The sequence below is a fragment of the Leucoraja erinacea genome, chromosome 2 (assembly GCF_028641065.1).
Source record: "Leucoraja erinacea ecotype New England chromosome 2, Leri_hhj_1, whole genome shotgun sequence".
Lineage (NCBI taxonomy): Eukaryota > Metazoa > Chordata > Chondrichthyes > Rajiformes > Rajidae > Leucoraja > Leucoraja erinaceus.
In genome coordinates this window covers 56,946,468-56,963,447 of record NC_073378.1, presented here as the reverse complement: position 1 = coordinate 56,963,447, position 16,980 = coordinate 56,946,468, and the positions used below count along the sequence as shown (strand labels likewise).

The window sequence follows — 16,980 nt, the reverse complement described above, 5'->3', positions numbered from 1 at the left end:
CCATTGCACCAACACTTGAGCATCATCACTAAACTGGGGGTTTGCAGTGGCCGTCACTCAGAGTTACCTGCTGGTGCAGTTGGGTTCTCTGGTTTTGAGTCTGCTTTGGGCCAGAACAATCTTAACATTTTAATGTATTATTTCTACAGGCAAATCTTAACGAATCTAGAGATTAGTTTTGACTCACTTTCTTTCGATGAGAGGGCACGATGAAGAAGGTTTCAATGTTATGCTTTTTAAGGAAACTGTTTCTCTCATGCCCATATCCTGCTTCAACTTCATAATCTCCATTCAGGCATTCCAAGGTGGTCTTTGTTATATGAACCTTTCTATAACCAAAGTGAAGACATTAAACAAAAATAACACTGCAGTCAATTACTCAATTGATTATGAATACAGGAAATTATGAAGGGCCGTAATTACTGCTCTTAAAACAGCTCAGACTTACAGAACCTGCTGACATTTAACCCAAGTCTGTACAAGTAGCCACAAATGACACAAAGTATTCAATTTAGCCACAAATGGCACAAAATATTCAATTTAGGTCTCTTCATTTTTATTTCCTGAAAACTAAAATAGCTTGATGGTAAAATAGCATAACATTCTAGAAGAACTATGGTACTGCAGATGTTTATGCAAGACATTGATAAAACATGGTTTGCAGTACAACAAAAAACTCCTTGCTCAGAATGATCAGTAATAAGACTGGTGAATATTGTTACCTTTATTTTGGTACAAATTCATCACATCTTTAATCAGGAACATTCTCTTAAATAATATCACAATTTTATATATTTCCTCAGTAATTATATACTGTTAAAAGAAATCTGAAAGGCAGTTTATTGCAATTAACAGCTAAGTATCCACTTCTGCTTTAATTCTCCCTTGACAGGATGGCACATTTTATCTTACTTCTAATTAAAAGATGGCGCTCAGGTACAGTATTAAATTCTGGATAACCTGCATTTTGCTTCATGGTAATCGGTTTTTGAAGGAGAACTTAAGACATTGGAACAGTCCGTCTGCACTAGGGAGTGTAATAGTGTGACTTTGGGGAGTTATGGTAAGAGGGATTGGTTAAGTAAGCAAATTGGGTAGGGTTGTTTTCTCAGCACTAGACTATTGAAATCTGCTTGCCATAAAGTGAAGCATGTTAATCATCATTTTCGGGCCATTTCTCATCACGTTTGGAAATTTGGATGGTTAATTTCCTGTGCGGGTCATGCTTACAAATCAGACTTCCTGTAGGTGAAATTAGTTGAATCATCAAGTCAAGAGTCAAGAGAGTTTTATTGTCATGTGTCCCAGATAGGACAATGAAATTCTTACTTGCTGCAGCACAACAGAATATGTAAACATAATACAAAACGGAAGATAAAATTTCCGTGTGTCTATGATCAGCCATGATCATATTGAATGGCGGTGCAGTCTCGAAGGGCCGAATCGCCTACTCCTGCACCTATTTTCTATGTTTCTATGTTTCTATGGACCATAGACCATATATACACAATAAATAAACAGATATAGTGCAATAATAATAATAATAGACTGTTATTGTTCAGAGCTTATTTGATGTCATGTTTAATAGTAAGATTAAACGAGAACTTACCAGTTTGAAGTTTGATCTTTATTTTGTGAGGAGTTACGTTGAGGGACTACGTGAAGAAGACCCGTCCAGGCGCACATGCGTCAATCTTCAAAGCCGCGGTGTGAAATCACAGATGATATATACAAAAGCATAATAGTAAGCTACATGAGGCAAACATAACCTACCTTTGATCTTTATTAGGGTGGGAGCGGAGGGCACGTAGTCCCTCAACTTAACTCCTCATGAAATAAAGATCAAACTTCAAACTGGTAAGCTCCCGTTTAATCTTACTATTTTACTTCGTAGTCACGTGAGTGACTACGTGAAGGTTTTAATGCTTCTGTAATTTCAGGCCATAGATTCAATCCAGGCGTTTCACTGCATTTGATTGATTCTATATGAGTGAAAGACAATCAATAACATGCAACCATAACATTGATGTAATCAGTTAATGGTTTTTTATTTATCATAAAACATATTTTGTCCCCTTTTTTAATCACTGGGGCAGATTTAATACTGAATCCAAAACAGTACCACCAAATACACCAGGGTCTGCAATCTCTTTATGGTAATACTTGTAAAACATCCGTTCATTTGCCCATCCTGCGGCCGCGAGGATATGGTCTATTGGAACGTCCAAATCCTTGGCCGCCGATGTTGCCGCCGCCGTGGTGGAATGAGATTTAAATTTGTCTGTATCAATTCCTGCATCCAATAGCATCTGCTTCAGCCATCTGGAAATAGTTTGTACTGACACTTTCTTATGTGTTTTTTTATGGCTGATAAATAATGTGGATTCTGCACCTCTTAGGTCCTTAGTGGCCTCAAAGTAACATTTTAAATGTGTTACTACACATAGTCTTGGATCCATAGGATATGCTGTAAAGACCAATTTACACCCAGTGACTCCTGGTCTGCTCTGTTTTAGTAAGTCATAGACATAGAATGTAATTTCCTCTGTTGTCATTCTCATTCTGTCTATACGTAATTTGTGTAATGTCTGTACTCTTTGTACTGAAACTAATGCCATTAACATGACTACTTTCATGTTAATTTTGTCCAAAGACAAATTTGAAATGGGACTCCATTCCTGAAGTAACATGAGTAGCGTTTGCTATGTCGCTCTTCCAGGGAGATGCTAATGCATTTCGTTGTCTCTGTACTGTACACTGACAATGACAATTAATTGAATCTGAATCTGATGAGTACATCCCTCACATTCCAGATTTCTATATATCTGAGTCTGGGAGGTTGAAGATACCCTTCATGTATCTACAGACCAAGGGGTGTGATCCTAAAACCTGTTGTTCAGATGCTCTCCATAAATATGCAGAGAGGGCACTCCTTGCAGTGTTGATCGCACTATAACTTAAATTTACATCAAAGTGTAATGTTGACAGGAATTCTAAAACATCTGAAATGTCTGCAGTGTGATATTAAATATTTTGTCTTGACCAAAGCTCCTCCAATGTCTTAATATAAGAAATGTACTGCTTCTGGGTACTATCCCTCCAGGCTCCTGCAATTACATCCATAGTGCGATTTGATAGTCCTCTTCCGACATATGGCCTTTTTAGAATCTGCAAATCAACAAATCAATACAATCATGTAAAGGATGAAAATCACCAGTTACAGGGTGCACAAGTAGGTTTTCTTGTCTTGGGATATATATTAGAGGTTCTGTCACCATTTTTTAACACTAGTGAATACCATGGTTGTGTAGACCAATCTGGGACCACCAATAATCCTGAAGCATTATCCTGCTTGATCTTTTGTAGACACCTACTAATAAGACAAAAGGGAGGAAATGCATATAAAAACATTCCACCCCAATTTAGCAAGAATGCATCCACCGCTGTTGCACCTGGATCTGGTTCCCATGAAACATATTGAGGTAATTGATGGTTCAGTCTGGATGCAAACAAGTCAATTTCTGGCTTTCCAAATTTTTGAACAATGTTGTAGAAAATGTCACGATTTAACATCCATTCTGTATTGTCAATAAATTTTTGTGACCTACTGTCTGCAATTATATTGAATTTACTTGGGAGGTAAATTGCCGAATGCACCAGTGCCAGATAATGCACCAGTGCCAGATAATGTTTGCCAATCTGTCACAAGCTTCTGACTTGATTCCACCCATATGATTGACATATGCTACTGCCGTAGTGTTGTCAATCTGAACCTGCACATGCAGATTTTGCACATTAGAGCAAAAAGCTTTAAGCCCATGAAATGTACTTAATTCTAGATAATTCCATGTGCTTCGAGCAAAGGTTCTTCTTCCACATTCTATCTACCTCCACAGCTGGAAATGGTATCAGCAGCGCCCCAACCTAGCGCACTTGCATCAGTCTGTAGAATGATAGCTGGTGATTCAACCAGAATTTTTCTGTAAGAATAAGGAACATTCTTAATCCACCATTGTATATCATCAATTGCTGTTTTTGTTAGTTGCATGGGCCTATCAAAATGCCCCGAATGTCTTTTTAATGCTTGGACCTTTGCTCGCTGTAGTTGCTGATAATGCAGTGGACCAAACTGTACAGCTGGAAAGGAAGCAATCAGTTTGCCAAGTAGGCTTGCCACTTGCCTAATTGATGGTTGATATTCTGTAATTAGTTTGATACAACCCTCAATTAGCTGCAGCTTTTTATCCTTGGGTAAAGTCACTTAGATGTGTTCTAGATTTATCTGGAAGTGAACCCCTTTTTAGTTGTAGCTTCAGTGTCTCCCACAATTAAAATGTCATCCAAATAAGCCATTATCAAATGGCCCTGGGCTCTTAATAATGCTAAGTGTCACCTTTTGTACCTTGCCCCTTGTGGGAATGCCATGTCCTCCACGTCCTGGGGTAGTGCACCAATAACGCGTATACGGGTACGAACAGCTTGTTCCTTCACCAGCTCCAGCCACCTTTTGGTATGGATATTGCCTTCGAGCTGATCTGCCAAACATCGGTGGTTTTATCATACCCATGGTTTTTGCCTCTTCATTCAGGACTTTCAGTTTTTTGGCTAGATCTTCTCGAAAGAGTAAGTTCGGCAATTGTATATTTGACGGGTTACAGAGCCCTGCAAACTTAGGATGTATGTTAGGTCTTATCGCACTTTTACGAATACAGTTTATTTCAAAGTGTGCATTACACATTAGTCCCAAAACATCCTGTTGTGACGGTGTCACATTTCCTTCTTCCAGGTCTCTGGCAAACGCCGTAATGCTTGAGCCCATTAATCTCAGTACCCGCTGTAACCTAATTTCTTGTGCGCGTACTGCAGTGCCCAAATAACTCCATATTTCACTGTTTAGTGTTGGGACTGCTAGCAGTGCGCAATTCTGTGGGATTTCATATTTGTTCACAATTTCATCCATCGTTAGTTCTTCCAAGTGATGGGAAAGCAGATCATTTATACTTTCTGCTATTTCCTCTGGCAGAGGTTGTCCCTTGTATCTGGGACTAAAGAATTATTGGGCCAGACCTGGTACTTTACGTTGTATTATAGGGCTCTGGTCTTCATATGATTCATTGTGAGAATCTTCTGAATATTCCTCCTCATAATGGGGTTCACCTGGTATTTCTTCTTCAGGTGTTTCATGCGCTGGCTCTCTGATAGGCCTATGCTTAGTAAACCCTTTTTGGGGTATCATAGGCTCTTCCATAGAACCAAGGGGGATAGAGCTGTGACACTACTGAACTCTATCCCCCTCCCCCTCTCTCTCATACACCAGCTCATACTTATATGTTTATAGTCTAATTTTTTTAATAGTTCTTTTTTAAATGTATTTTTATACTCATATTCCTGTGCAGCTGGAGGACTGCTCCAACAAAATTTTGTTGTCTTGTACAATGACAATAAAGATTATTATTATTATTATAATATTCTGGCAGCCCTTTTTTGGATGCTGCTCCATACGTTGGCTCTCCTGTAGACCAACAGACATTTTCAGACATTTCTGTTGCTCTTGGGTGTTTCAACAGAGCTTTTTTCTCCCGTTTTAGAAGTCGCTGGATTTTCTACAGCCAACTTTTTAATAGGGTGCCCGCTACTCTCAGACATTCTGTCCTCTTGAGTTCTTACTGCGGTGCGCTTCCCTTTACTTTTCCCACTTTTCTCCATAATTAGACTTGCCTGATTCTCAGCACACAGTCTCCACGGAAGAAAAATGGCCTGTAAGTGAAAGTGAAAGTACTTACCTTCAGGTTTCTTTCACTCACGGCTTGGAGGGCTCTGCTCCTTCTAACGCGGTCGCAGTCGCTATGCGTCTGACGATATGACGCATGTGCGCCTGGACGGGTCTTCTTCACGTAGTCACTCACGTGACTCCGAAGTAAAATAGCCTGATGGCTGTAGGGAAGAAGCTGTTCCTGAACCTGGATGCTACAGATTCCAGGCTCCTGTACCTTCTTCCCAATAGCAATGGTGAAATGAGAGTGTGACCTGGATGGTGTGGGTCTTTAATGATGTTGGCAACCTTTTTGAGGCAGCGACTGCGATAGGTCCCTTCGATGGTGGGGAGGTCAGAGCCGGTGATGGACTGGGCAGTGGTCACAACTTTCTGCAGTCTTTTCCACTCCTGGATGCTCAAGTTGCCGAACCAGGCCATGATGCAGCCAGTCAGTATGCTCTCTCATTCCCAGAACAACCATCATTATTCAGCACCAGACTGGGGATGCCCTAAAGTTGATCTGGAACTTATCTCTATCTGAGCATGGCCACCATGCAACATCACTTTGATGACATCTCCAGTACCCAATTGTCCCAGAGCCCAACTCACCCAACATATCCAATCTCCCCAAACCATGCCTCGAACAGTCCTGGTACTAAACTTCCATACTCACCAATTGATCCCCTTACCTCGATGGCTGGAAGATCATCAGCCAACCCTTCAAATCCACTGCCTCTAGCCCCAACCATCTGATTGCCAATGGAAACATTGTCTTTCATGCCCAATACAGAATATAAAATGAAAAAAGTCATGAAGGAACATTATAAACATATTTTAATTCACAGCTAGATTTCTAAGAGCAGTTCTCATTGCCATGCAACGGAAAGGATGCAACAGCACTAAAGAACATGCAGACAAGCTTCAAGGTTGTTCCCCGAGCTGAAAGATTATAGGGAATTCCATAGGGAAGCAATGATTTAATATTCCTAGCCAATCAATTTGTCTCTGACAGGCAAGATAGAATAAAGTAAATCTGATATCTCAACAAGCTGCTAGATTCATGCTGAGACAGTGTAGGAGTACAGACACACCACATCCCGCTGCTTCTAGCTTCGAATAGCATGGTCCCATGCACTCGAAAGTGGTTACTAACCTCAAGTACAAGTTCAAGTGCAAGTTGTTCAGTTTAGTTTACAGGAACCACTTCGGCCCACCGATTCTATGCCGACCATTGATTGCCCATTCACACTGATTCTCTACACACTACAGTGCATTCAGAAATTATTCAGATCCCTTCACTTTTTCCACATTTTGTTACGTTACAGCCTTATTTTAAAATTGATTAATTTCTTTCTTTTTAACATCAATCCAGACACAATACCCCAGAATGATGAAGCGAAAACAGGTGTTTAGAAATGTTTGCAAAGTAATTAAAAATAAATAACTGAAATATCACATTTACATAAGTATTCCCTTTGTTATGACACTCAAAATTGAGTTTAGGTTCATCCTGTTTCCATTGATTATCCTTGAGATGTTTCTACAACTTGATTGGAGTCCACCAGTGGTAAATTAAATTGATTGGACATGATTTGGAAAGGCACACACCTGTCTATAAGGTCCCACATTTGACCAGTGCAATGCCACCAAGAACATCTGCAGTCCTCACAGCTAACTGCCTGCTGCACCTGCCCCCCAGGTCTTCCCCTTTCCTAATCGGCCACCATTCAGATAATAATCTACTTTCCTGTTTTTGCCACCAAAGTGGATAACCTCACATGTCATTCGCAAACTTGGAGATGTGCTCACCAGCTTCGTGTCATTCGCAAACTTGGAGATGTTGCATTCAATTCCCTTGTCCAAATCATTAATATATATCGTAAATAGCTGGGGTCCCAGAACTGAGCCTTGCGGTACCCCACTAGTCACTGCCTGCCATTGTGAAAAGGACCCGTTCACTCCTACTCTTTGCTTCCTGTCTGCCAACCAGTTCTCTATCCACATCAATATTGAACCCCCAATACCGTGTGCTTTAAGTTTGTATACTAATCTCTTATGTGGGACCTTGTCGATTGCCTTCTGAAAGTCCAGATATAACACATCCACTGGTTCTCCCTTATCCACTCTACTAGTTACAGATCTGGGGAAGGGTATAAAACAATTTCTGCAGCTGGGGGTAGGGTGTTGACATGGATAGAAAATTGGTTGGCAGACCAGAAGCAAAGAGTAGGAGTGAACGGGTCATTTTCAGAATGGCAGGCAGTGGCGAGAGGAGTGCCGCGAGGCTCGGTGTTGGGGCTGCAACTGTTTACCATATATATTAATGATTTGGAAGAGGGAATTAGGAGCAACACTAGCAATTTTGCGGATGACACAAAGCTGGGTGGCAGTGTGAACAGTGAAGAGGATGTTAGGAAGTTGCAGGGTGACCTGGACAGATTGAGCGAATGGGCAGATGCGTGGCAGATACAGTATAATATAGATAAATGTGAGGCTATTCATTTTGGCGGCAAAAACAAGGGGGCAGATTATTATCTCAATGGGGTGGTGTCAGCACTGTGGGGGTGTTTTTCAGCGGCAGGAACTTAGAGACTAGTCAGGATAGAGGAGAAAATGAATGGAGCAAAGTACAGAGAGATCCTTGATGAAAACCTGCTACAGAGCGTTCTGGACCTCAGACTGGGTTCACCTTCCAACAGGACACCGACCCTAAGCACACAGCCAAAACAACACAGGAGTGGCTTCGTGACAAGTCTGTGAATGTCCTTGAGTGGCCCAGCCAGAGCCCGGACTTGAACCCGATCGAACATCTCTGGAGGGACCTGAAATTAGCTGTGCATTGACACTCCCCATCCAACCTGACATAGTTTGAGAGGATCTGCAGAAAGAATGGGAGAAATTACCCACAGGTGTGCCAAGCTTGTAGCTTCATACCCAAGAAGACGAGGCAGTAATCGCTGCCAAAGGTGCCTCAACAAAGTACTGAGTAAAGGGTCTGAATACGTGGGTAAATGTGATATTTCAGTTATATAATTTTAATTAGTTTGCAAAATTTACTAAACACCTGTTTTTGCTTTTTTTTATTATGGGGTATTGTGTGTAGATTGATGATTAAAAAAAATAAAGAATTTCATTAATTTTAGAATAAGGCTGTAACATAACAAAATCTGGAAAAAGTGAAAGGGTCTGAATACTTTTTGGATGCATGATAGGTGCAATTTATAGTAGCCAATTAATCCATAAACCCATACATCTCTGGGATGTGGGAGGAAACCGAAGCACCCAGAGGGAACTCCACACAGACAGAACTCAAGGTCAGGATTGAACTGGTGCTGTGAGGCAACAGCACTACTGCTGCATCACCGTGTTGCCCCTAGAGAGTAGTAAACTACAGTAGGTAGCTTACTTATTTTCTTAATATAAGATATTGAAGCAATTGCTATGATCTTAACGTATTTTTAATCAAATGCACAATTGGAACGGTTTTTGAATATCTCTGATTACTAGTAGCTGACTTTGTGGACAGCTCTCTTGCATTATTGGTGGGCTCAGCCAGGCCCCAGGGTCGGATTACTGTGGGTAGGAGGCTGTCAAGGGGATAAATTCAGGCAGAGGGAGGATTCGGAAAAACCCTGCTCATTACTTGGAGGAGAACTGACGAGGGTGGAGTACATAATCATGAGAGGCCTAAACTAGGAAGGATGCATTTCCCTTAGGACTTTGCTGCCTAGGAAATATACAGTTAATTAATAAAGGAATTTATAGAGACTTGAGGAACAATTAATTAATCGCAAAAGGATAAGAGGACGGTTGAGGAAAAGTAGTTTCAAGCAAAGAATGGTGGGGCAGTCAAGAGCTCATTGCCTGAAAGGATGGCAGATGGCTTTATCACCACATTTAAAACATGCCTGGAAGACCACATAGCAGAGGCTCCAGATGAGACCTGGCAAGGGAGTGAAAACCAAATAATTCAATTTTGGCTGGCATAAGCACAGTGGCCTAATTTACCTCTGATTCCAACCCTCCATCTCTACTTTAGAGATACAGAGCAGAAAAGGTCCCTTTGGCCCACCGAGACCGCTCCGACCAGCAATCACCCGTACACTAACACTATCGTAAACACTGGGGGCAAATTACATTTTTTTTTACCGAAACCAATTAACCTACAAACCTATATGCCTTAGGAGAGTGGGAGGAATCCGGAGCCCCCGGAGAAAACCCATGTGGTCACAGACCGTACAGACACCACCAGATCGAACCAGGGTCTCTGGTGCTATGAGGCAGTAATGCTACTGCTGCACCACCGTGCTGCCCTGCCTACTCCTTCTCACCCACCCTCAGGCATTTCTGAACTCCACTTCACCTGTATCCCTCCCAGACAGTACAAATCACCCTTCATCCTTCCCATTCCACATTGCTAGCCCCACACACAACTCCTCACCTCGGTCCACCAACCTCAGCTTATTTTGTTTGAGATGCATCCGGTACGAGTGACGCTAACACCAAGCTGAATGCTTTGATGCATGCTGCACATTTTCTTCCAGATAAAGAGGAATTAACACCCACTTGGGTGTAGACAGATATTCTCTGCACCATTTCCCATTTGATCATCAACTGATCCACAAATATTAAAATAGCACAGAACTTGATAGAGATTAATTTAATATTCTTTTGCTGTTGTCTACCATTATGCAGGCTGCTATTTCTGATTTTGAATGTTATTAAATCACTTGCAAATGTGTCGCTGAGATATTCTAGAAAGAGGCATGGTTAAAGCAATAGCCTTCCACAGGATTTCATTAGGTACTGATCTCTGCATCTTGTCTTTATATATGGCAACAAGTAAAACTTCACATTTATATTCTTCTCTCACTTTCCTGCCTGCCAATGCAACACACGCATGCATGCACACACACACGGCAAGCAATTGAACAAGAATGCTTGTTAGAGAGAAGCCATCAGCTCACTTGTCTATGTAGAAAATCACCTTGCATTCCTATGCAGGCAATGGAGACCTCTCCGGTGGGCGGCGCGGCTCTGGCCAGCAGCGGCCTCTGCAGTCTGTTCGCGTTTTATTATTTTCTGTCTGTGTTTTAATGTAGTTTTTGTTATTTTTTTGTTGGGGCGTGTGTGTGAATGGGGGGTGGGAGGGGGGGGGGAAACTTTTTAAATCTCTCCCTGCACTGGAGACCCGACCTTTTCTCGTCGGGTTTCCGTTGTCGTTGGGGCCGCAACGAGGAGCGGCCTCCAACAGGAAGAAGCCGGGGACCTGGTGCTACAACTCACCGTCGCCGTCGCGGGGCTGGCCGAGTCTGGAACGGGTGGAGCGGTGGAGGAGCGCTGATGCTGTTGCTGCTGCTGCTGCTGCTGCGGCCCGACCGGAGAGTCGGAGGCTCCAACGACAGGTCTGTGGACGGCGGCACCGGGAGCCCGCGGCTCCCTGGAGGGAGACCGCTTTTCAGGGCTCTCGCAACGGCGACTTCCCCCGCCCGAGTTGCGGGGTTGAAGAGCTCCTGGAGCGGTGCCTGACACCACTGCCCCGCGCGGCTTGGACTCTGCGAGCGCACACCGGGGGCTCCAACATCAAGACCCGGTGTGCGACCTCGCACCACCCGGCGTGGCTTAAATGGCCGCGGGACAATCGCCATCGCCAGCCGGGGGCTTTGACTTTGACTCTGACATCGGGGGGGGGAGAGTGCAGTGGAGAGATAAGCCTTCCATCACAGTGATGTGATGGATGTTTATGTAAATTATGTTGTGTCTTGGGTCTATGTGTTTGTATGTATGGCTGCAGAAACGGCATTTCGTTTGGACCTCAAGGGGTCCAAATGACAATAAATGTATCTTATCTTATCTTATCTTGATGCAGGTGTTGCATTTGAGTGGTTGGACAAAAAAGGTCAGCATGGCTGAGGTATGTTAAAGGGCCCATTTGTATGCTGTATGATTAAGCTTTGCTCGTTACTTTCTCAATATGTTTAAGTATCTTCAATGATCCATGCACAAACTCCCTTGGTCCCTCAGTTGATGCACACTTTTTGAACTAGGTCATTAAAGGGTCTGTCCCACTTGGGCGTCATTTGCTCTTCAAGTGAATCCCAAAATCCTGGAGCGCCGCACACGACTGCGCGTCACTGCCTACGTCACCATGCACCATGCGTGCATAATGCACGGCATGTGCATGTAATGCACGCCAAGCGCGCATCACGTGTGCGTCACAATGCGTGCGTCATGACGCGTAAATGATGTCGCGTAAACGACGCGCAAATGACTGCCAGGTGGGACAGGCCCTTTAGTCCACATTACATCTTCTTACCCAGGCCAAAATGCATTGCTTCATAATTCTGCATATTACGTATCATCACTCAATTGTTTGCCTATTCTTCCAGCTGATCTTTATCCTGCTGTAATCAACTAACATCACCCTCATGGCTTGCCACTTCCCCCAAGGTTTGAAATTATCACAAATTTTGAAACGTTATTTTTCATTTCAATATCCAAATCATTTATACATGTCAACACTAAAACAAAAATCAAAATTCTGTCTTTTGGATGGCCCTTCAATATCCTCCACTCTGAAAAACAACCATTTGCCACAACTCACTGGTTTTGGCTTCAAGCCATTTGTTTACATCCAACCCGGCACTAACCGTATAATTTCATGAGCTTCAATTTCATTAACCAGTTTGCCTACAGAGCAAATAGGTCCACTGAGAATGCCATAGCCACTGCTCTTCACACTGCACTGACCCACCTCGAACACCAGGGGAGCTATGTGAGGATGCTTTTCATTGACTTTAGTTCCGCCTTCAATACCATCATCCCCAGCAGACTGGTCACCAAACTCATGGATTTAGGACTCTCTCAACCCATCTGCCTCTGGATCAAGGACTTTCTGTCTAACCGCCCCCAGACCGTCAGACTGGGCCATCACCTCTCCACCCCCATCACACCCAGCACCGGCTCCCCACAGGGCTGTGTATTGAGCCCCCTCCTCTACGCCCTCTACACCCATGATTGTGCCCCCGCCCACTCCACCAACACCATTGTCAAGTTTGCGGACGACACGACTGTGGTTGGACGTATCTCAGGAGGAGATGAGACAGCCTACAGGGAGGAAGTCCAAAGACTGGCAGCGTGGTGTTCAGACAACAACCTCATCCTAAACACCACAAAAACAAAATAAATTATCATAGACTTCCGTAAGAACAGTGCAGCCCCCAAACCCCTATTCATCAATGGGGACTGTGTGGAAAGGGTCTCAGACTTCAGATTCCTGGGCACACAAATTACAGAGGATCTCTCCTGGACTACAAACACCACCACAGCAGTCAAGAAGGCCCAGCAGCGACTACTTTCTGAGGATCCTCAGGAAAAACAACCTGGAGGAGAAGCTGCTGGTGTCCTTCTACCGCTGCTCCATCGAGAGTGTGCTGGCGTACTGTATAACCACATGGTATGCCAGCTGCTCTGCAGCGGACAGGAGAGCCCTTCAAAGGGTCATCAACACCGCACAAAAAATCACTGGCTGCCCACTGCCTTCCCTGAAGGACATCTTCAGCTCTCGCTGCCTTGGCAGGACAGCCAACATCCTGAAGGACCCTTCCCACCCTGGACACAACCTGTTCCACCTGCTGCCCTCTGGCAGACGGTACAGGGCTTTCAAAACTCGCACAAACAGACTCAGAGACAGCTTCTACCCCATAGCCATACGTGAACTTAACAATGCAAAATAAGAAATAACACTCACATTCAACTGAATGGTTCTACCTCAGCTGCTATTGTTATTTATCTGTAATTTTTTTTAATTTTTTATATGTATATATTTTTACCTTTTCTTATATATTTAAAATTGCTCTTGTGAATCGCACCATGGGATTGACTTTTAAATTTCGTTGTACCATGTGCAATGACAATAAAGAGATTCATTCATTCATTCCCATGTGTTTTTTTGTCAAACAAGCTTTAGAAATTCATTCATACTGCATTCAGTACGTTCAAAGCACAATAAAGCCACAGAGTAACGCAGAAACAAGTTATTTGGCACAGCATTTCCTTTTTCTGTTTCCTTATCAAAAAGTTCACCTAGATTGATCAAGTTCGATAAGCCTTTCACAAATGCATGCTGTTTCTCCTTATTAAGTCAAACCTTTCCAAATGCCTCCTAGTCTTTTCCCTGAATATTGTTTCTAAAGTCATATTCTCTACAATGTTAAACCGACCAGCCTGCAATTACTAGGTACATCCTTGAACATTTGCACAGAGGCATCACACTTACTGATTTTTAATCTTCTGGTACTCACTCATATCAAGAAAAGACTGGAAGATTATAGCAAATCCAGATCTCTAATCCTTGACAATCTGGAATGCAAATCATCTGGATCAGATAATTTATCTATTCTATGCATTGCCAAAATCCCAGGCACGTCCAACATATCAGTTTTTGTCCTATCGACTCTCTCTACCATCACTGCTCCTACTGCATTTTAGTTTTTACGAATAGGATGCTGAAAAAAATATTCAGTAAGTATTCTAACCATGGCCAATGCCTTTAAATATTTAGCACTTTTTTTTCTAATCAGTTAAACTGATGCAACTATTCTTCCAATTGTCTTTGAACAATGTCATTCACCAATGCTATACTCATCACAATTAGCTGGCAGCATGACATCAAATAATTACCTGAATTATACTAAATACGCAAAGGTTAATCACACATTACAATCCTTTCATTCCTTTGGAAATTATCCAAATCGCCTCTTCACTCCTTCATTACCTCCTAAACTATTTAAATAAATACTGATAAACTGTTTATTTGCAACATCAAGAATGGTACAATGTTTGTTTCTCTGCACTGTAGATATCTGTGTGCAGTCAGATGAACACCATTGTTTCTTTTATTTGGTGCAAGATGTGGTCAAATGAAACATTCCTATGGAACATTCATATTATCCCATTCCTCACACTCATGTTCTGGAATTATTTGCAGTTCGATACTAACATTGTAAATGCCAATCCATGCTTTAAGAAAGAAGGAAGAAATCAATTAATCACAGACCTAAGATAAATACAAAATGCTGCAGTAACTCAGCGGGACAGGCAGCATCTCTGGAGAGAAGGAATGGGTGACGTTTCGGGTTGAGACCCTTCTTCAGACTCTGAATTCTGAGTTACTCCAAGATTTTGCATCTATCTTCGGTTTAAACCAGCATCTTCAATTCCTTCCTACACATAATCACAGACCTATCAGTTTATCATGAATTGTAGTGATGTTAACTGGAATCTAATATCGGAAACATTTTGACTGAGCCTTTTAATAAGTACAAGCTAATGAAAAAGAGTCAGCATGAATGTGTGTTAAAAAAACATTTCAGGAAATAGGGAATTTCCGGAACAGCTCTTGAACAGGTTAATAGAAGACTGTCTGTGACTATTGTCTGAACAGTACTTCCAGAAGTTCGGTTTAGAGATACAACAGGGAAACGGACTCTCCAGCCCACATAGTCCACGCTGACCTTCAATCACCCATTGAGACTTGGTCTATGTTCTCATCCACTTCCTACATACTGAGGCCAATTTACTGTACTAATTTACAGAGGTCAATTAACCTAAATACACACATCTTCAGGATGTAGAGCAGTTTGTACATGTCAATCCATCCAAGAAGGGAGAAACCAATTAATCACAGACCGAACAGATTATCATTAATTGTGGTATCATTAAAACTGGAATCTATCATCAGAAACGTTCTAACTGAGCATTTTGACAAGTACAAGCTTGTGGTTGATCCTACTGTGGAAAGGGCAATTCTGTAATTGGCATTGTGTAACAAACCAGATTTGATTTATGGAAGGAACCCCTAGGAGATAGTGATCATAATATGATAAAACACAACCTGCAGCTTGAGAGACTGAAGATGGAAATTCTAAAATAGAGGCTGAAAAGCAAAATGTGGAGAATAAGGAAAAGGAGAGCTGGATGAAATGACAGGAAAGAGGCAATCCAAATGGTACAGTTATTTCCATCGACACCAGAGAAAACTAAATTCACAATGGCAATTGCACGGTATATTGAATAAGCAAATTGAATTTTCTAAAAGATTTTCACTTAATATTTATCCTAATGATCCTGTCAGCTATGACTTACCCCAAACAGGCAGATTACTTCAATCCGTATGTTTCAAATGAAAATATCCCTTACCCAGGAAGACCACCTGTTTCCATTACATTTGCCAAGGTGACGTCATTGGACCACACGTCATACTGCCACTTGCGGAGACCAAGGACTCCACACAGCACTCTTCCAGTGTGCAGACCCACACGCATATTGAGATCAACTTCAGTGGCTTCGGCCACAGACCTGAAATAGACCCAAGACTGTTAACCATTCAGTGACAATACATTGTTCACAAATTCACAAATTCAGCATGGATAGGAAACAGAAATGAGCACGTTCAATCCTAGAATCATGCGAATTGTGTTTTGTTTCTCACTGGTATTTGATAATATCACTAAGGAAGACTAAGGAACAAACTGCCAGAAATACTAGGGGACCGAGCTTGGATCCAGTGGGAGGGAGGAACTGAAGGGAATCCACATTAGTCAGGAAATGGCATTAGGTAAACTGTTGGGACTGAAGGCAGATAAATTCCCAGGGCCTGATGGTCTGCATCCCAGAGTACTCAAGGAGGTGGCCCTAGATATCGTGGATGCATTGGTGATCTGTCTTCAATGTTCTCTCAACTCTGGATCAGTTCCTGTGGATTGGAGGATAGCCACTCTTTTTAAGAATGGAGGGAGAGAGAAAACAGGGATTTATAGACCAGTTAGCCTTACGTTGGTAGTGGGGAAGTTAGAGTTGATTATTAAAGATGTTATAGCAGCGCATTGGGAAAGCAGTGACAGGATCGGTCAAAGTCAGCATGGATTTATGAAGGGGAAATCATGCTTGACTAATCTTCTGGAATTTATTGAGGATGTAACAAGTAGAATGGATAAGGTAGAGCCAGTGGGTGTGGTGTATCTGAACTTTCAAAAAGCCTTTGACATGGTCCCACACAAGAGATTAGTGTACAAAATTAGAGTACATGGTATTGGGGTAGGGGTATTGACATGGATAGCGAACTGGTTGGCAGACAGGAAGGAAAGAGTAGGAATTAATGGGTCATTTTCAGAATGGCAAGCAGTGACTAGTGGGGTGCCGCAAGACTTGGAGCTGAGATCCCA

At 42.4% G+C, this 16,980-nt stretch overlaps 1 protein-coding gene across 2 annotated transcripts in view; it reads right to left on the bottom strand.

The window, feature by feature from the left end:
* LOC129710284 (adenylate cyclase type 1-like) overlaps nucleotides 1-16,980 on the bottom strand; it is a 253,216-nt gene that overhangs the window by 90,093 nt on the left and 146,143 nt on the right. For both annotated transcript variants that reach the window (XM_055657175.1, XM_055657184.1), the window contains 2 exons: nucleotides 15,956-16,114; nucleotides 188-329 (listed from right to left, as the gene is read on the bottom strand). In XM_055657175.1, the coding sequence (XP_055513150.1) occupies nucleotides 188-329; nucleotides 15,956-16,114 (301 nt within the window). The remainder of the gene's footprint in view (nucleotides 1-187; nucleotides 330-15,955; nucleotides 16,115-16,980) is intronic.